The sequence below is a fragment of the Equus przewalskii genome, chromosome 4 (genome assembly GCF_037783145.1).
Source record: "Equus przewalskii isolate Varuska chromosome 4, EquPr2, whole genome shotgun sequence".
NCBI lineage: Eukaryota > Metazoa > Chordata > Mammalia > Perissodactyla > Equidae > Equus > Equus przewalskii.
Window position 1 is genome coordinate 82,746,868 of NC_091834.1, and position 24,745 is coordinate 82,771,612.

At 49.0% G+C, this 24,745-nt stretch overlaps 3 protein-coding genes and 1 long non-coding RNA gene across 11 annotated transcripts; 2 read left to right on the top strand and 2 right to left on the bottom strand.

The window, feature by feature from the left end:
- Positions 1 to 1,510: 1,510 nt before the first annotated feature.
- GCC1 (GRIP and coiled-coil domain containing 1) lies at positions 1,511 to 7,731 on the bottom strand. The gene is made up of 2 exons (XM_008512945.2): positions 6,240 to 7,731; positions 1,511 to 5,371 (listed from the first exon to the last, which is right to left on the bottom strand). The coding sequence occupies exons 1-2, from the start codon at positions 7,269 to 7,271 to the stop codon at positions 4,076 to 4,078; spliced, it is 2,328 nt and encodes a 775-aa protein (XP_008511167.2). The 5' UTR covers positions 7,272 to 7,731; the 3' UTR covers positions 1,511 to 4,075.
- Positions 7,732 to 10,435: 2,704 nt separating this feature from the next.
- On the top strand, positions 10,436 to 13,559 carry ARF5 (ARF GTPase 5). Its single transcript, XM_070616540.1, has 6 exons — positions 10,436 to 10,685; positions 11,212 to 11,292; positions 11,620 to 11,729; positions 12,202 to 12,273; positions 12,848 to 12,973; positions 13,078 to 13,559. Exons 1-6 carry the CDS (start codon positions 10,619 to 10,621, stop codon positions 13,162 to 13,164), a joined length of 543 nt encoding a protein of 180 aa, XP_070472641.1. The 5' UTR covers positions 10,436 to 10,618; the 3' UTR covers positions 13,165 to 13,559.
- Positions 13,560 to 14,253: 694 nt separating this feature from the next.
- Positions 14,254 to 14,898, bottom strand: LOC139082905 (uncharacterized). The gene is made up of 3 exons (XR_011539257.1): positions 14,827 to 14,898; positions 14,493 to 14,700; positions 14,254 to 14,371 (listed from the first exon to the last, which is right to left on the bottom strand). It is a non-coding gene; the product is annotated as an uncharacterized lncRNA (long non-coding RNA).
- A 14-nt stretch (positions 14,899 to 14,912) lies between these two features.
- Positions 14,913 to 22,485, top strand: FSCN3 (fascin actin-bundling protein 3). Of its 8 annotated transcripts, none has more exons than XM_008508966.2 (7): positions 14,913 to 15,268; positions 16,313 to 17,009; positions 17,345 to 17,463; positions 19,095 to 19,254; positions 19,738 to 19,908; positions 20,219 to 20,424; positions 22,307 to 22,485. In XM_008508966.2, exons 1-6 carry the CDS (start codon positions 15,125 to 15,127, stop codon positions 20,422 to 20,424), a joined length of 1,497 nt encoding a protein of 498 aa, XP_008507188.2. In that variant the 5' UTR covers positions 14,913 to 15,124; the 3' UTR covers positions 22,307 to 22,485. The 8 variants fall into 8 exon arrangements, 4 of the variants coding, with proteins under 4 accessions (XP_008507188.2, XP_008507258.2, XP_008507323.1 ...); XR_011539253.1 differs by having other exon boundaries at positions 14,946 to 15,268; positions 20,224 to 20,424; XR_011539254.1 differs by having other exon boundaries at positions 14,964 to 15,268; positions 20,224 to 20,424; positions 22,227 to 22,485.
- Positions 22,486 to 24,745: the final 2,260 nt, after the last annotated feature.

Here is a 24,745-nt window from a genome sequence, read left to right on the forward strand (position 1 = left end):
TGACTTGTAATGAAAGAGTCCATTTCATAATTTTCGGTGTGAAAGAGCTCTGCTGCTAGGAAAGAGTGAGGCTTCCAAGAAATCATAAGGCAGTCAGTTGCCACTGAAAAGAGGACTACCTGGACAAGGATCCCTTCTTCCCCAGCCCATGCCAGTAACAGCCCCCTAAATTTTGTTTTCAGTATTCCACGTTGCCCTCTGCTGGGAGACGGCATGGACAGCAGAAAGCCCCTGGCCACTTGGTTCAGATAAATGTGCTTGAATCCTGGTTCTGCCATTACCGACTGTGGGTCTTGGGCAATTCATTTCATCTTGCCAAACCTCCATTTCCTCACTTGCAAAATGGATATGCTTCACAAGAGTGTTGTGAGAATTAAGTAAAATGATGTAGGAAAAATGCTAGCAGTCTACTTCACAGCAGACACTTGACAAAAGACAGTCATTATTTCTCCTTTTGTTTACAGCAAGATTTGTAGCTAAGAAACACTGGACTTAAATCCAGAGGAGCTCGGTCTAACTTCCAATTCTGCCACCTAACATTCTCGGAAAAAAGGACACTAACACAGTTTAGCACCTACTTTGTTTCAGGTACTGTGCTGGTTCCTTATGTACTTAATTTTTCTTTAATCTGAGGATATAACCCTGAACTAAGTAGTAGTATCCTCAACATAAGAAAATGAAGTTTTGAGAGATTAGGTAATCTATCAAGGTCACACAGATGGCAGGAGATTTCAACCCAGAAGGTCTGAATCTAGTTTTTCAAAAACCATCAATCTGAGATAACTAGGCTGCCTGGGGGAGGCAGAGGAAGAGAGTGGTGGGAATGGAGTAAAGGTTGAAGATTGGGTAAAGTGACCCATTCCTTAGGGTTCTGTTTCCAATTCCCACAGCTGTTTCCCCAGATTGACTAGAAGTTATAGTTGGACCACACTATAGCAATGGCTGACACCCAGCCCTCCTTTTATTTTGTTAGAATGATCCAAGTTCTAAAGCTGGCAGTCACCTGGAACCTGGGAGACAGAGCAGCTTTAGGGTTCTTATGAAGAACCAACGTTGCCTATTCAACTCTACAGTGTAGCAACTTTGCTTGGCTGCAATTTATAGCTGGAGACTTTCTGTGAATTTGAACCAGCCCAGTTCAGTCCAGAAATCAGTCTTTCCATCTCTAGAAATCATCTATGGAGACAAGCCCTGACCCTCCCAGGTCTTGAGAAGACAGGAACACACCCAGATTAAGCAGGCTTTGGGGTTAATCAGACCTGGTTCAGGTTATCTACTAGTTACATGATCTTGGGCAAATTTAACATCTCAGCCTCTGTTTCCTCATCTGTAAAATGGGGGATAAAAACACCTGTGAGGAGTAAATGATCATAAGGGGTGTAAATGGCTCAACATGTTGCTGGCACGCGCAACAAGAGTTAGCAAAAACAACCCTGTAGGAGCAGCTTCTCAAGATAAGGCTGAGAGCCTTAGAGTTCTGGGTAACGGATGAGAACTTACAACATCAAGCGCATGAAATACGGACATTTATTCCCTTGATCAAAGGTACCAACAGGAGAGGGGAAAAAGAAGAAAAGCAGAAACCCTTTACAGTGGTCAACTTGCCTTCTCTGCACTTTCTCCTTCCATCTCTTCTCAGCAATCCTCTGATTTGCACACAGGTAAGAGTGAAATGAGTAAGGTTCAGTCTCATTACCTTATTGACTCACCTCATGCACTGTCTGATATTATGGGACCAGGGCCCAAGGAAATTTTCTCTCTGTCTGATCTCAATTCTTCCACTCTCCCCCGCTTTCCTTTCTTAGAGTATTTAGCACAGGCAAACCAGTCAAATAACCGGAACACTTATTTGGGGGGAGCAGTGGGGAGACCAGGAACCTGTGTCCTTAAAGGTAGGAAGAGCCCCAGTCTTTCTGTTTCAGTTGTGAGCATTCACAGCCTCAGGTCTGTTGATACTGAAAATTATCAGAAACTGATTTGCTTCTTTGTGCGTTTGGTATCTTCTCAAAAGTCAAAAGCACAGGATGTATTAGTCCTAGGAAAGCAACTTTAACTGTGGATCTTTCTTTTCTCTCCAAAACCACTTACAGATAACAACAATATAACCTACATGTAGGGTATCAGGTAAGAAAACTAAGAATAATGATCATGATGATGAAGACGATGATGATTTAGTGTAGCTTGATGTCCTGAGAAACTTTTCCAGGATACCATGAATCCTGATTTGAAGCACAATAAAGCATTCATAAATAGATCACTTATGAAGTTTAAAGCAATAATTATGGAAGTTTCAAGCCCACCCACTAAACCCAACAGAAAGCTTTTTCCAGTGTAGCTGCCTACACACACAAGTCCAGGCTAAAAACTTTGTGTTGTACTGAGGCAGTTAGGGCACTGAGGTATTCCTCCTGAGATTCAAGCTCACGGATAAATATAATACTATTTCCATTCTTTTCACTTACCATCTCCATTCACACTCTATTTGTGTCCAGACATATATATACCATTAAGGAAGCACACAGGTCAAGTGGTTCAGGTTTAATGACTCCGTGGTTCACGTTATTATCACTTGAACACATCATCTCTGTTCCATAAGTCTGCTCACTGTTTGTAGATAGTCTAGGTCACCCAGCCTCCCAATCAGAACATTTAAGCAAAGTCTTCTGCACCCCAAACCCTCAAAAAACAGATCTCTATGATGCAATAACAGAAAGATACATATTAGTCCAATCAGTGGCAAAGCATTGGTCTTTAGGGTCCAAAGATCTCCCAAACCATTAAGAGCAGAGGGGGAAAGGAAAGATCTGGGGAGTTGATACTGTTTGAATCCAGCTGAGTCCCTTACTTTCCAGACTGCCTGAGTGCAAAATGAATCTACTTATGTAAGACCAAACATAAGAAATGCCAGGGAAGGAAGAAAATTTAGAGTAACATGTGGAGAAGATGAGGATTGTGGACTGAAACTATTACCTCCCTAAGGGAGTAGGCAAAACACCAGTGACAGGAACCCATGAGCACCTGGGCTGCAAGGACATGGAGATTTAGCCAGAATGCTATCCATGGAGCAGCAACTACCCCGGCCCAGCCCCGGCTGAACTTCCACCACTTTCCTGTGAGGGTCACAGAGATCTTCCGGAATCCTCCACAGCAAATCTTCCTCCTCTTCCCTGTCCCTACCAAGGCAGAAACCGCTTGGGGAGTTGCTGAGGGGGAAGTAAATCTCTGAGCTAATTCCTTGTATCCAGGCAGGATCAGAGCTTCCCAATCAGAACCCTTTCTGTAAGAAGCTCAGACTTTTTTCTTAATGGAAGTTTAACACTGAGGAAAAGATAGCAAAGTCATTCACTCACAATCTCAGGCCAGCCTTAGGCAGACAGGTCAGGGCACGGACAAGTGCCAGAAGTCTATTATAACCCCATCTAGACCAAAGGGAGGTCACTCAGGAAATCTCTAAGATCGAGCTGGTGCTCAGGGCCCACTCATCACACCCAGGCCCTAACCAGACCAAGCTCCCCAGTTGCAGGATGAACTTACTATTCTTTGGCCCTTTGAACTAGTGGACAATATGTCTCTATTTCAAACTTCCTGGTCCCTCTCCAAGCCTGGATTTACGTCCCCAGAGAATTGGGGTAACAGTGGACCAGACTCAGATTGTGATGAGATGGAGTAAAGAGCTGGTCCTGTGTGTATTCAGCAATTAACTGAACTCCCTTTGGAGTCACATTTACTCCCAGCTTTGCACTAGGAGTATATTAGAATCAATATCTTATTTTAAAAGATTCTCACCACGTCCCCGACTTCTGCACCTCTCAATCCTAACCTCTCCCCCTGCCTCCCCTCACACACACATACCACCATAAGAAGCTGTCCCAACACTTCCAGTATCTCTAGGGCCCCCTAGAATAAAGTGGCATTAATGGCATTTGGCAGAAAACCCCATCCCACATTGAAAACTCCTCCCAGATCAACACAGTGAAGAAATAAATGATAACGTAAGAGAAGAGGCAGTAGAAACCAGAGCCTGTCCCTTCCCACATAAGAGGCACAGAAATTCCAGGAATTAGTGAAAATGACATCATCTCTTGCCAGAAGGCCACCAGCTACCACTGGTTGGAAGCCGCATTATCACTTGTTTCTCCTCTGGACTGAAATGCAAGATAGTCAGGATGGCTGTGAGTGTCTGCTGGCGGCCCAGGGTGTCAGGCAAAGTCAGGAAGCGGTAGATGATGTTTTTGAGGTACTCCAGGTTGGCTCCCTCCCTACTCTGGTCCCTGATGTTCTTTTCAATGTGGCTCTGCAGGGCACCAACCTCCTCGCGATGCTGCTCTCCCTCCTCCAGCAGCCGATCCTGCAGCTGGTGCACCTCTACCTCAAGCCTGTGCTTCTGCTTCCTCAGTGATGTAATCTCCACCTCCTTGCGGGCCAACTGCTCGGCGTACAGGAAGAAAGTAGGCTCGCTGGCCGCAGCTAGTTGCAGTGCTTGGGTCAGGCTATCTGAAGAAGATGTGTCAGCCGGGTCCCCAGGACCCCCCCCACCCACAGGGCTTCTGTGTCCTGGCAGCCCGGAGGACAAGGCTACAGAACGCAGTTGCTCCAGCTCCAAGTCCTTCTCGGCCAGCACAGCCAGGGCACGGTCCCGCTGCTTGTGCAGCTCCTCCTCCAATTTCAGCGTGCGGTCCCTGAAGTCCAGCTGGCTCCGCTCTAGCTCCTGACGGTGGAGATGCTGCAGCCGGGCCAGCTCCTGCTTCCAGTCCTCAGCCTCCTGCTGGTGCTGGCGCTCAAGCTCCTCACAGGACAGCCGCAGGGAGATATACTTCTCCTTCAGCTCTGCAAGCTGTTCCTGGGCTTCCTCCAGCTCCTTAGCCAGGTTACCGTCTTTGGTGTTCTTGCTCTTGAGGACAACCTGGGCCCTCATCTTGTACCTCTCAAACTCTTCCTTCAGCTGTTTCAGCTCCTGTTGGTAGTAGAGCGCAGAAGCCTTCTCCCCATCAGCAGCCTCTGAGCTGGGCATTATCTCCAGGTCACAGAGCTTCTCTACATCCAAGGTCACCTGGCTTTTCCTGGCTGCAACCTGCAGCAGCCTCTTCAGCTTCTCCATCTTATCTTTTAGGACATTGACATCCAGACTGGACTCCTCTCCATGGCTGTCCAGAGGGGACCGGCTGGAGGCTGCGAGAGCCAGTGTCTTGTTCTCAAGATCCAGCTGCAAAATGCGCTCCTTCAGCTTCTGGATGGCTAGCTGGTCCTTCTGCTTGGCTTTCTCATATGTGCCAAGCAGTTCCGACACCTCAGATATTTGATTCTCTAGGGCTGCCACCCTCTGCTCTTCCACCTGAGACTGCTGGCGGAGTAGATCCTCCACAAGGGCTGTCTGTAAAACAAGGGAACAGATGGAAATGCATCCAGAAAAGCCACAAAGCCCTGTGGCAAACTTTGAGAAAGCAAGAGAGGGGAGCAAAAGGGTCACAGGATTGGGATGGCCTAGCAAGAATGGGAACTGGGGATTTTTCTGTTGATTTGGGAGCTAACAAGAGTTCCTGTAACCTGATTGGGTTCTGCTCCCAGACACACATTACACCAAGCAATATTAAGAACCTTTGTATATCTGCTGTTGTCCTGCTTTAGCGCTTCCACTTTCTCCTATCATACACTGAGCTAACATACAAAGTGTGTTATCTTTATCACGTGCTTCCCCAAATCCTATTAAGAAATCATGGCATTCTTTCCACCTGCCAATATTCCTGGACATTCAAAACTGAGTTGGGTCTCTCTCACAATGTAAAATAGCATACCTTTCTAGAACAGACAAATCTTGACTGAAAGCAATTACAAGAAGTTATTTCTTCTGAGAAAATTCTCTTTACCTCATTCAGCCACCCTACCTATAGGCATATGTCTATCTATATATAGGTATACACCTATAAGCATACACACTACCTTTCACTGCACAGCTGCCACTACACTGTTTCACAGAGCACAGTTGGTAAGATGCCAACGCCCAGAAACTCACGGCTGTCTGGCTCCGACCCAACCTACACTCAGAAACTCCACATCCTGTTGGAAGCACACTCTGGATACAGCACAGAAGAGAATTTCCCAGGACTCACCAGTGGAACTGTCTGAATAACATCAAAAATGACAGTGCAGCCACTTAGTTCTAACTACCAAAGGAGAAAAAACCCTAATATTTCCCACTTTGGGCTAAAGGACTAATATTAGAAAGAGATGAAGATAATTACCTTCCTCATTTCCTGCTGCAACTGAGCCTGGAAATGGCTCTTAAGGCTGGCAGCCTCTTCCTGAAGCTCCTGCAGCCGAGGGTCTGGCCGATTCTTCTCTTCCCGAAGAGCCTGCAGCTCACCTTTCAGCTCCTCCACCTCACGGCTCAGCTGCTTGGTCTGCAGTTCAAACCCTTCCATCTGACCAGCTGCATATGCCCGCCCTGCCAGGGCTTCTCGGGTCTCTTCCAACCGTAGCTCCAAGTCCTGGCGCTGGGTCCTCTCCTCTTGCAGCAGTTTCTGGAGCTCCCGCAGCATCAAGGCATGGTTACTCTGCTCTTGGGCCCGATCGTGCTGTTGCGTGATAAGTCTCGCTTTGGTTTCAGCTATCTGCTCCTGTAGCCCTTTCAGTTCTCCCTCCAGACGGCCCCTCTCCTCCTCTGCCTTTTTACTGGCATCCTCTAAATCCTGTTTCATCTTCTTTTTGTCAGCCAGGTAAGAAGCTTCCATGCGAGACTTCTCCTGGGTGACTGTAGCCAAAGAGCTGGTCAAAGTAGCCAACTGAGTCTTCAGCTGCTGCAACCGTTTGTCCACCTCCCCACCCCCAGATGGTCCATCCCCACTGCTACTGCTGACCCCACTCTCCGACCCGCTGGCCTCTTCGGACTTCGGAGGTGGTGGTCCACGGACCAGTCTGTCATCTTCCACCCCAAACTCACCCTTGGTGCTGGTGAGACTGGCCGCAGTGTCCAAGCTGGTGGCGGTCCCAGTGCTATCCTCGCTGTGAGTGGAGCATCGGTCATCCACAGAGTCAGGAAAGGTGAGGCCTGGAGGCTGGACACCTCCAAGGCCCACATCCGCCTCGTGGGATACGGACAGCACTTTAATGCTGGCCTCTAGCGCCTCTTTCTCTTTCATTAGGCTTTTATAGGCACGGACCACATCCTTGAGACGTGCCTGGTACTGGAGGAGCTGCTTCTTCTGCGTCTCAATGGTCTCCAGCAGGTCCTTCTTGCTCGGGCCGCCCCCGAAATTCATCCCAAACTTCTCCATGAGGATTCAGAACAGGTTGCTCCACGTCAGCGTTAGGGCAGCCCGGAAGAAGGTCACGAAGACGCTCGCGGGGACTGTAAACGACGGGGAGAGTTGCCCCCGCGGCCGTGCACCCACTCCACCCAACCGTCCGAGCCCGGATGCCGGTCGGCGGAACAGCCCAGCAGAAGCACCCGCCGGCCCCCAGGCCCGGAGGGCGGAGGCGGGTCCTATCCTAGAGGCGGGGCGACGTCAGGACGCGACGAGCACACTGACAGGGCTCGCCCGCACTGCCCCAGAAGCCGCTCGCGCTCCCTGCTCGCCCAGGCCTCAGCAGCCCCAGCGGGTCCTCGGCCCACGGTCGGCCAAGAGTTGAAGCTGAGCGCAGCCCCAGCACGACTTCTTAACTACAGAGGCTTGAGAAGGCCGCTTCCGGGTCCGCTGGAAGTGACGGCAGCACGGCGCCACAGGCTCCTCCCCCAATGGGCGCGGGGTGGGCGGGGTTACTTCGGCCGGCTGGTTGGGGGCGGCCTGTCGAGAACCCAGCTAGGCTGAGAGCTGACCGCTTTTTGGAAGAGCGGAGCAGGCAAAGTCGAGGACACGCGGGTGATGTTGGTTTGTTAAGGGCTCCTGAGCTTGCTCACGGGCTGTGATCCGCGAGCCACAGGGGGCGACGTCGCAATGAGTCCCAAACACCCAGGTGAGCGACGCATCCCCACTATTTGGGGGCTCAGTACCTTTGTCCCTAAAGAGCAACAATTAATACTCCCATTTAAACTACTTTCTAAGACAGTGTTTGCACCTAGTAGGCGTATAGTATCATAATTATTAGCACCCTTCCTGAGTTCTGCTGAGTTGATTCAACAAATATATGTAGAGGGCACCCGATAGCCATGACGTCCATCCTAAGGGCCAACTATATTACGGGAGCTTCACAAGAGTTTTGCTATTTAGTCTTTACAAAAATTCTGCTCAGTGGGTCTTATTAGTACTGTTTTACAGATATGGAAACATAAGGCACGGAGATGATAAGTCACATGCCCAAGATCACTTAACTAGTAAGTTTAGGAATCCTCTCCAGGTCAGTCCAACTCCCGCAGCATATCAACTGCTGTTCCAGGTGATCACTATGAAGAGCCAAGGTCCTGTCCTCAAGGAGCTCACATCTAGTGAGAAACCAGACATGCAAACACAAGTCCTGTGATCATACCAGTATGCATGAGTATATTCAAAGTGGTATGGAAGTTAAGAGGAGGGAGGGGAAGCAGAGAAGGCTCCCAGGGAAAATAGTTTGGGATCTGAAGGATGAGTAGAGATTGCCCATCTAACTAGAGATGAGGGGAACAAGCATTCCAGGCAAAGGGGAAAGATTACAAGGACTCCTGGGGCATCAGAGAGCCTGGTTCACCCGGGGCAACATTGAGAATCATCTCAAGGCAGTAGCTTAGCATATGTGAAGGAGGTGGCAACAGATGGGGCTGGCACAATAGCTGGGGACCCAAATGAAGGCATTTAGATTTTATCTTGGGTCATAAGAAGACCTTAAAGGATTTTAATCTCAAGAGTAGCATCGTCAAGACTTGTATCACGTGGGGATACCAAAGGGCAGGAGACCTGTTAGGAGTCTATATCAGTCATGGGTAAGAGATGGTAGTGAAATAGGGCAGTGACAACAGGAATAGAAAGAAAGAGGCTAATGAAAAGGGCTAAAGATATAGAACTGACCTGACTTGATCACCAATAGTTGTGTTATATTGGAACTCTTTTAAATGTACTCTTCAACCTTGTAAAAGCCTTCTTACGAATGCAAGTCTGTGACTGTAGAGTAAAGGAAAGTCATGTACTCATTCATACCTGGTGCCCAAAGTCTGTTCTCGTTACAGACTTTGAGGGTCAGGATGAGGCTGGAGGTCTGTTCAGACCCAATTTCTTAGTGGCCCAGATAACATCCAGCTGCATTATACAAAACACTCAGGTACATTATCTCATCATTTTAATCTTCACCATAACCTCGTGAGATAGGGTAGATAATAGTCTCCTTTTATAGATGAGAAAATGACAGGTTGTAAGGATTGTCCAAGCCAAACAACAACAACAAAAAAGGCAGAACTGAGATTTGAACTAAGGCCTGGAGCAATGGCATATAATGGACACTTAATAAACATTTGTCGAATGAGTGAATGAATGTATGAAGGTTCTCTCATTCCCAGCTCACCTCACCATGTCCAATCCATAGGCAATTGATCCTAGAAATCCACTGGGAATCCAGAATAGGCAAAACGCCTGCCCTTGCTCCACTGAGCAACCTATTAGTTCATTCAACCTAGCGAGCATTTGTTAAGCATATATTAGATGCCTGGCATTGACTCAGTCTCCTCCATAGAAGAAATTTAAATTAATTCGTATCTTGCTATTTCCCCTCAGATGCTAAGATGAGTGGGGAAATTACTTGCGAAGCTCTTTGAGTTTAGCGCCGCATGAGCCTCATAAAATCGTGGATAGATGTGCATTAAAAATCCAGGTACCCAGGTCTGTGGCAAAGTGAGGAAGGAGCTGCAGAAAGGCTGCCTGGGTCAACTGAAAAGCATTGTTTCCAATGCTTTCCAGGGCCATCAAGGAGAAGGCAGAGTTCTCCATTATTCAGGAAGTAGGGTCTGCGACCGCCCGCCCAGAGCTGGGAATCTTCCACTGGTTCTGCTGATTGGGCATCTATGAAGCAGGAGTTTTAACGGGCCTTAAAGGCCAGCTAGCGCTCAGGCATCTTCTTCCCCCACCTCCGGCGCACTCCTCTCGAGATTCTACGGTCACTCGCGGGTTGCTGAGGGGGCAAAAGGGAGCCCTCAATGGCTTGCACAGAGCTTCTGCTCTCCTAGGAGGGTAGTGTACACAGTCGATGCTGCTAGTTACCAAAGGCTAAACCGGAGCCCAGAGTATGTTGGACGCAACAAACCAAAGCCCAGCGGCCGGCCGCTGAAGATGGGACTGGGGGGCCGCTGTGGAGCGTTGTAGGCTTTCCTCGGCCCCGCTCGGGCTGCGGGTTCAGCAGCCACAGACCTGACCGGCGCGCTAGAAACAAGCGGAGACCGAGACCCTTTCCGTCTTTAAAGCCGGGGCGGGACCCCGGGTGGCCGTGGAAACTCACCCTGCTTGGGTTTCTCCCGGAGCCACAGCCTGGGGGCGGGCCTAGGGGCGGGGCTGGAGGCGGAGCTAGGGCGGGGGAGGGCCCGCGGTGACGTAGGGCGGGCCGGGACGCGCGGAGGCGGCGGCGGAGCCTCCTCCTTCTGCTGCTGCGCCCCATCCCCCCGCGGCCGGCCGGTTCCAGCCCGCACCCCGTGTCTGTGCCCGCGCCCCCTCCCCCGGGCCCCGCCATGGGCCTCACCGTGTCCGCGCTCTTTTCGCGGATCTTCGGCAAGAAGCAGATGCGGATCCTCATGGGTGAGGCAGATCAAGCGCGCGGCCCGGACCGGAGCACCGGCCCCCGCGCAGCCCTCCCGCCCCCGCGTCCCTCCATCCCAGCTCACCTGTGTCTCTGACCCCGAGTCAGCCACCTCCTAACCCCCCGGGGTCACTGCTCTCAGGCGGGTAGTGGTCTGCAGCGCCAACCCCCAGGGCCTGAGGCCGGGAGCTGCGGGCCTGGGTGGGGTGAAGCTCCCTTCTACTCCAGCCCGGCTGGTAAGAAGGGTGGATTCCGCCCTTGGAGACGACTTTTAAAAACAGTGCGGCTCTCCTCCTGTGCCCGTACTCCCCAGTCCTCTCCTGCCCCTCGCCCTCTTTGGGGGCAGGAGTTGGCATTCACCACCCAGACTACCCTCGAGGCCCCTAAGGTAGAGAACAGCGCGCACCTGCAGGCGCTCGGGCTCTCCGCCCCCGTCACCATCAGCTGTCCCGGCCTCTCCCCTTCCCTGGTCTCTAGGGGGCTCCCTCGCTCCCATCTCCATCCCTATGTCCCTCTTCGTTGTAGTTGGCTTGGATGCAGCTGGCAAGACCACAATCCTGTACAAACTGAAGTTGGGGGAGATTGTCACCACCATCCCCACCATAGGTGAGTCTGGAGGCGAGGCCGGGAGGAGCGGGAGCGCGGCGGCGGGCCTTCTCAGAGTCTACTCCCCATTCTGCCCGAGGCCCTTATCTGCAGGGAGCGGACCCTGATACCAGATAGGCTACCTGAGAAGTGGGTCAGGGTATCTTTACGTGCGGGATGGATGTGACCTAGCCCCGCCCCGTCTGTGGACCGCCGGTCCTCTGGGGGTTCTGCTCTGTTGGGCCTTCATCATTGCCTTCTGGTTTTGTGTCCCTGCTGAATCCACCTAGTTTTAGTGAGTTCCTTCCTCTCGGGACTTTTTCCTCATATTTTTCCAATTATCTTCAGGCTTCAATGTGGAAACAGTGGAATACAAGAACATCTGTTTCACAGTCTGGGACGTGGGAGGCCAGGATAAGATTCGGCCTCTCTGGCGGCACTACTTCCAGAACACTCAGGTGGGGCACTCCCCAACCCCAGGGGAAGACATGTTAGGGTTAGGAAGACTGAGATGTTGGCCTAAGCTGGGCCCCCAGGCCAGGAAAAACCCTTACCGCCTCTACCCTCCTTTTGTAGGCTATCCTCTACTCATCCTTCAGAACTGGCCTTAGTCTTCTGAGACTTAGCCACCTTAGGCTTCTCCTGAGAAGCAGGGTTCTGGGTCCACGATGCCTGATTTAGCTCTCATCACGTGTCTTTCCCTGTTCCCTTGCATGTCTTTTAGCTAGACTGCTTGCCTGAGGGCAGAGGCTGTATCCTTTCAGGGTGTCTCCAGTTTGTGCCAGGACATCTGCAGAACCTTAGTGGAAGTTTACTAGATGAGAAGGGTTTAGATGCAGTCAGAGGTGGGAAGAAGAGAGAAAGGCCAAGACTAGGGTATGTCCCAGGCCAGAGAGATTGCTCTTCTTTCCTTTCTTCCTTCCCACCCAGGGCCTCATCTTCGTGGTGGACAGTAATGACCGAGAGCGGGTGCAGGAATCTGCTGATGAGCTCCAGAAGATGGTGAGCACCCAGGGCCCTGGGGACTGAGCCCTCCGTTTGGAGAGAAAGAGATCTCTGTGCTGGGGTGAAAGGCAGGAAGTGCCTCCCAGGCCTTGAATGTGCATTTCTCCTTGTGGATGCGGACGCAGGGAGTATCTCACCTTGTTTTGAATTCGGGTCAGGTAAAAAGTATAGGACTGACTTTTTTCCTTGAATTCTCATGTCTTCAGATCTGAGTCTGAGAAGTTGGTGGGGAGAGGGGAATTATACGTGGTAGAGAGAAACATCATCTTACATTCTTGTTTTTCCGTTGGGAAATTTTGTTATTTTGACTAAGGCAAGTACTCAAATTAGAAAAAGGCCCTATGTTAATGCAATTAAAAAAAAAAAAAAGCCCTTTCTGGATTTAAGGTCCAACATGGCCACATGCTGATTTATAACTCTATGTTTTGTGTTCAGTAGTAGACTACACAATATTATATTTTTCCCACAAATATGCTAGAAGGCAGAAAGGGGAGCTCCCCTACACAGCAGGAAAGAGGGGGCTAGAGGACCCCGCTGGGACCCCAGATCCCACCCCCTTCACCTCTTTCAGCTGCAGGAGGACGAGCTGCGGGATGCGGTGCTGCTGGTGTTTGCCAACAAGCAGGACATGCCCAACGCCATGCCCGTGAGCGAGCTGACCGACAAGCTGGGGCTGCAGCACTTGCGCAGCCGCACGGTGAGGGTCCTTCCTCTCCCAGGGGAGTCACAGGCTGGGGCAGGAAGTAAAGGCATCCCGTTTTCCTCCCTGCTACTGACCTCTTTCTTTCCTTCTCCCCACAGTGGTACGTCCAGGCCACCTGTGCCACCCAAGGCACAGGCCTGTACGATGGGCTGGACTGGCTGTCTCATGAGCTGTCGAAGCGCTAGCCAACCAGGGGCCGGCCCCTGCTGCCCAGAAGCTCCCGCGTGCATCCCCGGGATGACCAGACTCCCGGACTCCTCAGGCAGTGCCCTTCCCTCCCACTCCTCCTCCCCCGCAGACACAGGCCTCTGCTCCTGCCTGCATGTTCTCTCTCTTGTTGGGGCCTGGAGCCTTGCTCTCTGGGCACGGAGGGATCCACTCTCCTGCCTGCTAGGACCTGTGGAAGGGGCTTCCAGGGCCAAGTCCCCTTCTTCCAGAGGAGGAGCAGGAATCTGGGTTTACTTGTGTTTTTTCCATTTCGGGTGTACCCTTGGGGCCAGGTAGGGAGGGAAGGTGAGGGCTCCGGGTGGTGCTATGATGTGGCACTGGATATTGAGTAATAAATTTGCTGTGGTTTGTACACTGTGTTGTCTGTAGCCTACAAGTCGGGGGCTGGGTTGCTGGGTGCAAAGAGACGATATGGGGAAGGTTCAAAGCAGCTAAGGCTGTAGGGCCGACCCCTCTCCCTCAAGCATACACACACTTTGCTGCCTTCATCTAGCTCAGCTTCTCCCTCCTTATTCTTGAGGCTGGAAGTACTTTCGGGGTTCCAGTGGGGGAAATCCCATTCCTTCCCCAATTCCAAGGGGCCTTTGCCCAGGGTAACAGGCTCTCCCTTCATGGCTCTGTAAACCACATAACTCTGATCTCCTATCCATCTCCTAGCTACTTAGAGCAGCAGTTCTTAATGATTACTATGCACGTTAAAATTTGAGGGGGAGGAAATGTTCGTTAAAAATAAGGGTTCTGAGGCACACTTGAGAAAATGTGACTCACCAGGATTGGTCTGAAGCCCAAGAATATGCGTCTTTAAAATTACCCAGGTGATTCTGCCACTAGTAGTCTATTAGCCTTGGTTTGTAAAACACTGGTCGGGCCTTAGGGATTACAGTTCCTCATTGTGCACTGGGACTCCTTCTACCTGAGACGACCCCCCTATGGGGACTAAAGGGAGTGTTGGAACCAGGGCTGTGGGCTGTTCTCCAAGTGTGGTTTACTCGGCCCATTTTGTTTTGCATCCCAGCAAACTTAAACAAAACCCACTATCAGCACCATTATTTCTTTTTGCCTTTCTCCCTTCTTTCATGTTGTCAATGTCTCCAGGTTCTGGGCTGGTTTTCTCCATGAGCTTTGTAGGAAATGAGTCCCGGAGGCTACTGGCCAACAGAGACGCTGTGGACAGACAGGGCTGGTGTCCTTAGAGGCAGCACTGGTTGGCTGGCCAGCAGCAGGGCAGCGGTGGGGTTAGGAGGAGGGTGCCCACTGCTCACCCCACCTAGGCCATTCTCCTTACACTATTCCTGAGCCAGCCCTTCCGGATTCATATGAGTAATTCAGTCCTTGCTGGTTAACTCTCTAGGGTTTCCTCACACTCTGAAAAGTACCTTCTGAGACATTTTGGCCTCATCCTCCCAAGGGCCATGAAAGCTAATGGATTTTTCTTGGATATCTTGAACTCCAAAAATGCTCGAGCCCCAAGGGAGCCAGGCGTAACTCACTTCCTAGGGAGGAAAGAGGTTGATTTCTAGCCTGTGATTAAAATAAGGAACAGATGTGAGGACTTGCCTGAGGTCACAGGTGGTCACTGGCACAGGCTGAAAGTCGGATTCTGTCAGAACTCAGCCTACCTCGGTGCCTGGAATGGTGTGGGGAGGCACCGGACTGACTTCCTCCAGGCCGTGGACTGACATGACTGGGCCAGTGCCCTTTCCTCACTATGATGGGATAAGAGGCAGCCCTCACAGTCACAATGCTCCCGGGTCACAGAGGTGCTGGGCCCTAGGCCAGCCTCTGCCTGGGAAGTTCCCTCCGGGAACATCTTCTGGTGGGTACTGTGGGCCTGATTCCAGGCCCTATGGCCTGTGAAACCTCACCACTGGGGGGAAGGCTGGGCCGGACAGAGTCATCACCTGTGGTGCCAGCCCCATGGATGAGGTAGAGTGGACACGAAGACGACCCAAGCCTGAGGACCTAAGGGTTGGGCTCATCAGCTGGGCAGGGTCCTACCTCACTTATGAGACATATAAGAGTACAGTCGCTGCTACTGCAAAGGGTTTGGGCCGGAGACAGGTAACAGCAAATCTATATTGGAACCAGTTTTCTCAGTGGCCAAGCTCGTGTGTGTGTGTGTGTGTGTGTGGTGGCTGCAGGGGTACGCTCTCAACCTAACTAATTTCCTAGCCTCTGCCACCGCCAGGACAAGACCCTTCTACCCCAGGCTTTTGCTCACAGTCTCCATTGCTCCATCTCCCCTTCTCTAAACCTCTTCCACGAAGTGAAGCCTCAGCCCTGGCCTTGCTGCCTTGTCTTGCTCTGGCTGCTCCGTACCCTCCTCCATCCCACACAGAGTGGTTGTGTCATCACAAAGAGGAGGGTTGGAGAGCCCAGGCTGGAAGGCAGAACTGTGGAAATCCAGGGGAAGCTGGACCAATGAAATTCCTGCAACGTCTATGTTTCTGTTCTGGTTGTAGTCTGAGAATAGGGCACTCTAGAAGCCCGGGAGCATTGGTTTTCATCTTAGAGAGGGATGTAGGCACCTCTGGGATGGTACTACGGAGTGAAGCAGGAGTTAGGTCCTCTTGCTTCTAACAGGGTAGATCATGGCCAAACTAGACAATTGCATCTTGACTGTCTGTGCTCCCATCCTCATCCCTGGAGCTCAGGCATGCCTGTAAGAGGTTTTGCTTTTCTCCTGCCATGTCAGGGAAGGGGCCTTTTTGGATGGAAGTGCTGGCTGAGTGTGCTATCCAGGCGCAACAGTGAGGAAGGGAGAAGTAAGACTTAAACAAAAGCATCTCTTGGAAAATTAGGTATTGAAGGAAGCAGTCAAGGAAAAGAGAGGGAGGTTTACCTTCTGTTAGCTGGAGGAAGTGGGCATCTAGAACTTCTCTTGGGGTCTTGAGAAACCCAATGGTTCCAGTGGTGGAGGTGCCCTGAGATCTTTTGATTTTGTTAGATGAGAGAGTTGAAGAGCTGACAGCAGGGAGGCTGATGTGGAGGGGAAGGTGGTTGGTCTCAATGAAGGTGCTGTGGTGATGCCAGGGTTGATGGGTGTAGGGCTCCTCAGTCTAGGCATTCAGCAATGTGTACTGATTTCCCTCCCAATACCTCCAGACCTGGGAGATCCTGGTGAGCAATGAGCATGACACACAGGCTCTGGTACGACTAAGGAGCTTGCAGGGCCTCTACCTTCTGTGCGAGGCTGATGGCAGTCTGTGCTATGGCCGGCCAAGGACAAGCCACCACGGATGCTTCCTCCTCCGTTTCCACCGCAATGGCAAGTGGACCCTGCAGTGCATAATCAGTGGTCGTTATCTGGAGTCTGATGGTGAGGACGTGTTCTGCAACTCCCGAGTCCTCTCAGCTTACCACATGTGGACCCCCCGGCCAGCCCTCCATGTCCATGTGATCCTCTACAGCCCTGTCAACCACTGCTACGCCCGGGCTGACCCTGGTGTGGGCCGTGTCTGGGTGGATGCACCAGTTCCCTGCCTGAAGGAATGTGGCTTTCTGTTGCATTTCCAAGATGGATGCTACCACCTGGAGACCTCTACACACTCCTTCTTGTCCCACTTAGACCGGCTGGTCTCCCAACCCTCAACACAGACAGCTTTTCATATGCAAGTACGGCCTGGCGGACTCGTAGCACTGAGCGATGGAGAAGGAGGCATGTTGTATCCACAAGGCACACGTCTGCTCCTGGGCTTGGGCTCCAGTCCGCACAGGGGAGAGGAGTGGTTCATCCTACAGCGCTGCCCAACCTGGGTCAGCCTCAGGTCAAAGGCCCACAAGTTCCTCTCTGTCATCTATGGCAAGTACTGGGTCCAACAAAGCCATGGAAGGAGGGAGGGCTGGCTGCAGGAAAGAGGAAAATGTGTTTGGGATCAGCAAGGATTTTTGAACCTGCTAAGCCAGATCCTGGGGTTCAAAGAGAATCTCTTGTGCCATGGAGAAGGGTGATAAAGCAACAGCATGGTCTTTAGGGGAAAGTGGCCTGGGCCTTCTCCAGGCTACTCTGTCCCACAGAAGGTGATGAAGACTGAAGAGGGAAAGCAGAGGGAACCTCAGCCATAAGGCGTGGAGGAGGGGCTGAGACTGAGGATGGGGCCAGACTTGGGCTTCTTCTGACATGTTCTTCCTCTGCAGATGTTGAGTTGTGCGCTGCGTCTGAACACTTAACCCAGATGTCCTTGTTCCAGTTTGAATGTGACAAGGACAGCCCCAACTTGCAGCTTCGTTCAGCCAATGGCTGCTACCTAGCCCAGGTAAGACCTTGGCTTTCTGAGCAAGAGAACCCTTAAGCCCTGAGCTCTCCCTCCCTAGAAACACTTGTCTCCTTCTTCAAGGCAGACGACCAGATGGTGAGGTGAACTATGGAGACCCTTGTCAATAAACATTCATTTTCATCCAATAAGCCCATTTTCAACCAAAAAGATCCTCTTTTAAAAAAAACTTTATTGAGGCATAATTTACATACAATAAAATATACTCATTTCAAGTATGCAATAAGGTTTGACAAATGTATACACCTGTGCAATCATACCACACCATATCACAAGTTAGAGAATATTTCCATCACCACAGAAATTCCCTCTTGACCCTTTGCAGTCAGTTCCCCTCCATCCTTGCCCTCCCCACTACCACTGATGTGTATTCTGTCACTATAGATTACATTTGCCTACCCTAGAATTTCATATAAGTGGAATCATATGGTATTACAATATGTATGCGTCTTTCACTCAGCGTAAGGTTTTTGAGATTCATCCATGGTGTTGCATGTATCAGTAGTTCGTTCCTTGTTTTGCTGAGTAGTAGTCCATATTGCTACTCATAAAAAACGTAATTGTTTATCACTTGCTGTTCATCACTTGCTGATGAACACTTGAGTTGTTTCCAGTTTGGGCTATTATGAACAAAGTTGTTATAAACATTCATGTACAAGTCTTTTTGTGGGCCTGTATTTTCACTTATCTTGGACAAATACCTAGGAGTGGAATTACTGGGTCATCTGATAAATGTGTGTTTAACTTTTTAAGAAAATGCCAAACAGTGTTCTAAAGTGACTGTGTTATTTTACATCCTTGCCGGTAACGTATGAGAGTTCTGTTTGCTCCACATCCTCACCAATACTTGTCTTTTTAATCTTTAAAATTTTTTTTAACCATTCTAAGGGGTGTGTAGTGGAATCTTGTCATGGCTTTAATTTGCATTTCCCTTATAATTAATCATTTTGAGCATCTTCTCATGTGCTTGTTGGCTATATATCTTCTCTGTGAGGTATTTGTTCGAATCTTTTGCCCATTTGTTACTGGGTAGTTTGTCTTATTATTGAGTTGTAAAAGTTCTTTGCATGTTCTAAAGTCAAATGTTTTGCGAAATATATGTATTGTAAATGATTTCTCCCAATCTGTGGCTTGCCTTTTCATTTACTTCCCAGTGTCTTTTGAACAGCAAGTTTTTAATTTTTGTGAAGTCCAATTTTCCCATTTTATAAATGGTTAGTTTTTTTGTCCCAAGAAATCATTGCCTACTCCAAAGTTACAAAGAATTTCTCCTACGTTTTATTCTAGTTGTTTTATAGTTTAGCTTTCACTTTTATGTCTATGATCCATTTCATAGATTTTAGAATCTAGGCTGAGATTCATATCTCTCTGTATGGATATCCAGGCCCCTTTTGGACACTGGGCTCTGGGATATGGCACAGACTGGGGAAATGCGCGAGCTGAGGCCACAACATGTTTTCCAAAAAGGATCTGAAAGCATAAAGCATACCCTGGGAGAATGAAGAAGGCTAGTGGATGGAAGTGGGAAAGAAGGTTTAGGAATAAAAACAATGAGAATAAAGCTGATATTTTTGGTCCTTGCTTCCCTTCTCTGTTCCCAATATTCTCTCCAGAGACGCCACAAGAGAGTGATGGCCGATGGGCAGCCACTGGAGTCTGACACCTTCTTCCGTATGCACTGGAATTGTGGCAAGATCTTCCTGCAGTCTCCCAATGGACGCTTCTTGGGTATAGTAGCCAATGGCCTGCTCATGGCCAATTCCACCGTTCCAGGTGAGCCAAGCAGCCGTCCTGCCTGCTTATTCCAAGTCTCAGATAATTTTAGAGGGAGCTGGGGTGTGATAGAAAGAGCACTGGTGTTGGGGTCAGAAGATTTGGGTCTGTATGCTTGCTGAGCCACTGAATTTTTGTCATCACTTGGGCAAACATCTTTGGGCCTCAGTTTCATTGTCTCCATTATAAATGGAGGTAATATCCAACCAGCCTGCCTCACAGGATTATTGTGAGGATTAAATAGATTCAAACATCTCAAAGGAAGGAAGAATATTAAAATTTCTTGGGCTCCTGTACTAAGTGCTTCACAAGCTCCTAGCATAAGACCTGGCATATAGTACGTGTTCACTAAATAGTAAAATATTGACAACACAAATATTGGCAACACTGACAATATCATGTGATTAGTGTCCCCCTTCCTACTCCCATCCGGGAAAGCACTTAGAGGCAGCCTATCCAATAACTCTTTCCTATTTCTTTCAGGCCCAAATGAGGAATTTGGGGTTCTGTTAGCCAACCGTCCCTTCATCGCATTGCGTGGTCGATATGGGTATGTGGGCACCTCGTCAGAATGTGACCTCATGCAGTGCAATATGGATCAACCTGACTGCATTCACCTGCTGCCCTGCCGCCAGGGCATCTACCACTTCCAGGGTGAGTAGTTCCTCTTCCTCATCCCTGGATTCACAGTCTAGCCCCGCTGTAGCCCTAACTCAGACTTCAGGGCCTGCTCATCATAAAAGGAAAAACAGAATTTCTGTTTGTTTTCGTACTTCAAGGCCCCCAGAGTGGGTTGGCAGAACAGAAACCAGCCCTCCTGCATTTCCATAGAGAGACCTGGCAACATAGGCAGGGTGGGCAGTCAGGGAGTGTTGGCATGCCTCCTGGGAGCCTCCTCAGAGGCTGCACTGCAGGAGGACTGCCCTCCCAAATGGCCCACTGACCTGAGTTCTTCCTTCCCCAGCACAGGGCGGATCCTTCTGGTCAATAACATCCTTTGGCACCTTTCGCCCTTGGGGAAAGTTCGCCCTCAACTTCTGTATAGAGCTTCAGGGTAGCAACTTGCTCACGGTGCTGGCACCCAATGGCTTCTACATGCGATCTGACCGAAGCGGCACCCTGTTGGCAGACAGCGAAGACATTACCAAAGAGTGTATTTGGGAATTTTAGGTAAGGTAAAGTGGGTAAGGACCTGAGGGTAGGGGAGCAGGAACTGAGAGGCAAGAGAAGAAGGGAGGCATGTGAGAGTAAGACCAGAATGCACCCCCAGGCTGACTTCTGTCCCACAATTTGATCAACTCCAGACATTTATTCCAAATCTATGCCTTTCCTGTCAGGGCTTCTAAACCTAGACTTGCCAGAGAGAGGAGGGGAAATCAGATCTAGATTTCTCACTACTATGCTGACACTGACCCATGTACTTGCAAGCAAGCCTGCAGGGGACAGGATGAGGTGTGTTCATGTATCTCTCTTCATTAAGAGCAGAGTTTTGCCCCATTTTTAAGGACGACAGGTATGAGGATATGCTTTCTACCCTGTGCACTTTCTATCCCTACACCCCTGGATCCCTGGAGTGTTGATGGCTCCCAGATATTTATCTGCAGCCCTCACCCTTCTCCTGAACTCTAACCTCAACTCTTTCCAACTTCTCAGTTGACAGTTGACTTGGCTTTGTCCTGCCATCCCCTCAAAATCAGCCTCCTCACCCTGCCCTCCAAAGGTGCTTCTTCTTGCCCTCCTCAGGACCATCTAGGGCATTGCCATCCTCTCAAATGCTCAGGCTCAAGACCTCCGCACCATCTCTTCTTCCTCCCATTTGTTCCCTTCACCAAACCCTGAAAATTCTTGGGTACTTCCTTAACAAGGCCCTTTGAATACTTGCTCCTTCTTAATTACCATTGCCACCACGTGGTTCCAGGCTTTTCACCAAAAGCCTGAACTGCAACAAGTGCTCCCCAGCAGCACTTCCTGCTGCCAGATCCATCCCCACCAAATCTCCTCTCCATGCCAAGTTCCGTGTTCGCTTTCCTAAAATGCTGCCTCCATTCCATCGTTTCCTGGTCACAACTCTTCATGGTATGTCACTACTCTTAGCCCTGTCCCTTCACAATCCACCTCGCTTTCCTGGCTTGTAAAGTCACAGTATGTTGTAGAAAGAGGTTCAGTTTGATATTATGTAGATCTGGAACCAAGAGCTATTAAGGCTTGGTCCTTACCAGCTCTGGAACCTTGGGGAAATTGCTTTAATGTTTCTCGACCTTGGTTTCCTTATCTGTAAAATGGGAATAATATCTACCTCATAGGGTGATGTGAAGGTTAAATGACAATATGAATCTAGATACAGACCCCCAACATATGTTCACTCCTTTCCTCCATTTTCTACCAGTTTTCTACACAAACCCTTTACTATGGCCAAACTGAGAAAAAATAAAATGAAATTCCCATTGGGATCTGTTTTCTTAGCTATTACCTGAAGAGTTTTGGATTGAACTAGATTTCATAGCTCCTTCCAGGCCTGACATTCTAGTAGACAGTGTATCATAGTGGTTAAGAGCTCATTTCTGGACTCAGCACTGGGTTCTAGTTAGATTTTTATCAGTTAAACTTGTTGTTTGACCCTGGGAAAATTAACCTCTCAAAGCCCATTTCTCATGGGTGAAATGAGACTATAGTCTTTGTCTCATAGAATTGTTGCGTTCCATGAGATAATGATTGTAAAATGCTTAGTGAACAGCCTGGTACCTAGCACTCGCTCGCTCTATCAGAAGTCCTCCCCAATCCAGTGTGAATTCTTAGTATATCTTACCTGTTCACTTCAGTCTCCCTATGAACTCTGATGGTATTTTTTGCGCCATTAATTTAATTTTTAAAAAGAATTTCTACTGCCTTTTCCTATAAATTAACTTCACATATGTCTATGTGATCTTTCACCAAGAATGGGACAAATCGCTTTATTCTCTCTTTTCCCACAGGATCTTACCAGCTTTTCTCCTAAAAGCCAGAGTTCAGGAAATGACTGACTGAGGGTTTCTATTTCCCCTTCCCTCCCCAGGCCAATGGGATGCCACCTACAAAAATCCAAATTCTCCAGGAGAAACTACTACACTAAACAGAACAGGAACCCCAGAGTCAAGATCCGTGAGAAGAATATCTGTTACACAACTTTTCCTCCCCAGTTTAGCAAAACACCTGTTTTGAGCAACAATACATCACAAAAGGCCACCCCCAAAATCCTGGTGTGTGTCTGACTCAGTACAGAGTAGGGGTCTGGACGTGGGTGGAGGCCCCAGGCCACTCCAAGTTCTCTCCAGAAGAGGAGAGACCAAATGGTAACCACTTCTTCCAATGATCCTCCCCGTCCCTACCAGAACCACTAGACTTTTCCCGTAAGGAGCCAGCCTTGCCCTGAAGGACTCAGAATGCAGGTGTGACTAGACGTCCTCTAGGTTTAGAAAGAATGAAGCATTATTAATCCTATGGGCAGAGGGTAATGGTGATAATAACACCTTATGCCTATATAGCCCGCCCCTTCACCACCACACCCCCAAAGTTTCCCAGTCATCCCACCTTATCGTTATCTTTGATCCAGTCAGTTGAGCATGACAGGTACTTTCCCCATCCCTGCCCACCTTTTACAGGGAGCTGAGATAATTTGCCCAAGGTCCCATGCCTGGGACCTCTGACTCAATTCTTCAATTAGAGTGGACTTTATTGTCCACTACTCTTTCCATCAAAACAGAGCTTCCAAAATGACTGTCATTCTTGCACTATCTTCATGAGTTTGACCTTTATCTACCCTCTGCCCTATTAACGTTTTTATTGACATAGACTCCTAAGTATATTTACTTAGAAAGGAATATTTTAATCACTATCATAAGTTGGAAGACCAGAATCACTTGCCATAAATAGAAAATGACCATAAAAATAAATACAATAAAAACAAAGTGATGTTATCAAATCCAACTTAGATTTCCCTTGCCTGCCCAAGGATCAGATCCGGAGGCTCCCTTTCCCTATGTTACAAAGAAGGTTAACAACTGTTACAGAGGCACTAAAGACTAGGACCAAAATGAAAACTTTATCTTTGATGCAATCAGCATTGAAAGGGAGTTGAAAAGAGAATAATTTTCTCATTTCTGACTAAATATTATTTAAAGCAGCATCCACATGCCTCCTTAAATGTTCTCAAATACCAACAGTGATTCCTGATCTCCCCTTTGGGAAAATTGCACCATCCGTAACGAGTGCCTGGTTTTTAAGTCCATTGAGAAGAGAAGCTGAAACCAGAACATGAGAAAGATTCTGTCCGGATAGAGGAAAATGACTTCAAGTTTTTGTAAATATGTTTCTCCTCAAGAGATATAAAAGAATTTAATAAAAATTTTAATCTAATAATTAAAGATTGAGAACGCTAGAGACCAGGGCATCTCTTTTTCTAAAGAACACTAAGAACAAGCCAAAGATGTGGAGTGGAATATATTCTTCAGAAAGATAGGACCTTGGAGGTCATTTAATGCAGAATCTCCTCTCAGCATTTCATAAACATGTATACACCCTCAGATACATGGGCATGCATGTGCCCAGAAACACACACACATGCACACACACACATGCACACACACACACTCTTATGCCTCGTTCCCCACAAATGGCCATCCATCCTCCACTTGAATATGCTCAGCCATGGAGCCTCAGCTGACAGCTCCTTCTGTTGCTGACGTCAGTCCTGCTGCTGAAGTGAACGGCTTATTCTCACACTGTGCTGTGCAGATTGTCACCCCACAAACCTCACCCGTTTCTCTGGGCAGTGTGTCCAGCGTGGCCTCCAGCTTGAGGGTAGAGAAGGCAGAGAAGTGGTAGAGTGTGCTCTGTTACCCTTGGAATTTCATTCTAGAGCTGTGCTGTCCCATAGAACTTTTTGTGCTAATGTTTAATGTCCAATACAGTAGCCGTAGGCCACAAGGAACTGTTGGGCATTTGATATGTGGCTTAATTGTTCATTTTAATTTCAGTAAAGAGCTTAATTATTCATTTTAATTACATTTAAATAACCAAATGTGGTTGGTGGCCACTTATTGAACAGCACAGCTGTGGAGTATTTGATGATAAAGAGACCTCTTGAAGGACAACTTCTGGACCAGTGCCTGTCCCAGATGGGAGTAAACAAACATGGCCCCACTCCCCCCTACCCTGCTCTGTTTCACCATCATCATTCCATCCTCTGCCATTCAAAAGGGGAAGAATTTGAGCCAGCACTGGTGGGCTAGGGGTTAAAGTTTGGCATGCTCTGCTTTGGCAACCCGAGTTTGGTTTCTGGGCACAGAACCACACCACTGGTCTATCAGTAGCCTTGCTGTGGTGGCAGCTCACAGAGAAGAACCAGAAGAACTTACGATTATACACAACTATGTACTGGGACTTTGGGGAGGAAAAAAAGGAGGAAGCTTGGCAACAGATGTTAACTTAGGGTGAATCTTTCCCTGCAAAAAAA

What these genes read in the sequence shown, in the direction of transcription:
- ARF5 (XM_070616540.1), top strand. Translation starts at nt 10,619, where the DNA reads ATGGGCCTCACCGTGTCCGCGCTCTTTTCGCGGATCTTCGGCAAGAAG. An exon ending in CACCACCATCCCCACCATAG is followed by an intron (nt 11,293 to 11,619) that starts GTGAGTCTGGAG and finishes AATTATCTTCAG; the next exon opens with GCTTCAATGTGGAAACAGTG. An exon ending in AGCACTTGCGCAGCCGCACG is followed by an intron (nt 12,974 to 13,077) that starts GTGAGGGTCCTT and finishes TTCTCCCCACAG; the next exon opens with TGGTACGTCCAGGCCACCTG.
- FSCN3 (XM_008508966.2), top strand. Translation starts at nt 15,125, where the DNA reads ATGGATGAGGTAGAGTGGACACGAAGACGACCCAAGCCTGAGGACCTA. An exon ending in AGGGTTTGGGCCGGAGACAG is followed by an intron (nt 15,269 to 16,312) that starts GTAACAGCAAAT and finishes CAATACCTCCAG; the next exon opens with ACCTGGGAGATCCTGGTGAG. An exon ending in ATGGCTGCTACCTAGCCCAG is followed by an intron (nt 17,464 to 19,094) that starts GTAAGACCTTGG and finishes TATTCTCTCCAG; the next exon opens with AGACGCCACAAGAGAGTGAT.
- GCC1 (XM_008512945.2), bottom strand. Translation starts at nt 7,271, where the DNA reads ATGGAGAAGTTTGGGATGAATTTCGGGGGCGGCCCGAGCAAGAAGGAC. An exon ending in TGCAGCAGGAAATGAGGAAG is followed by an intron (nt 5,372 to 6,239) that starts GTAATTATCTTC and finishes CTTGTTTTACAG; the next exon opens with ACAGCCCTTGTGGAGGATCT.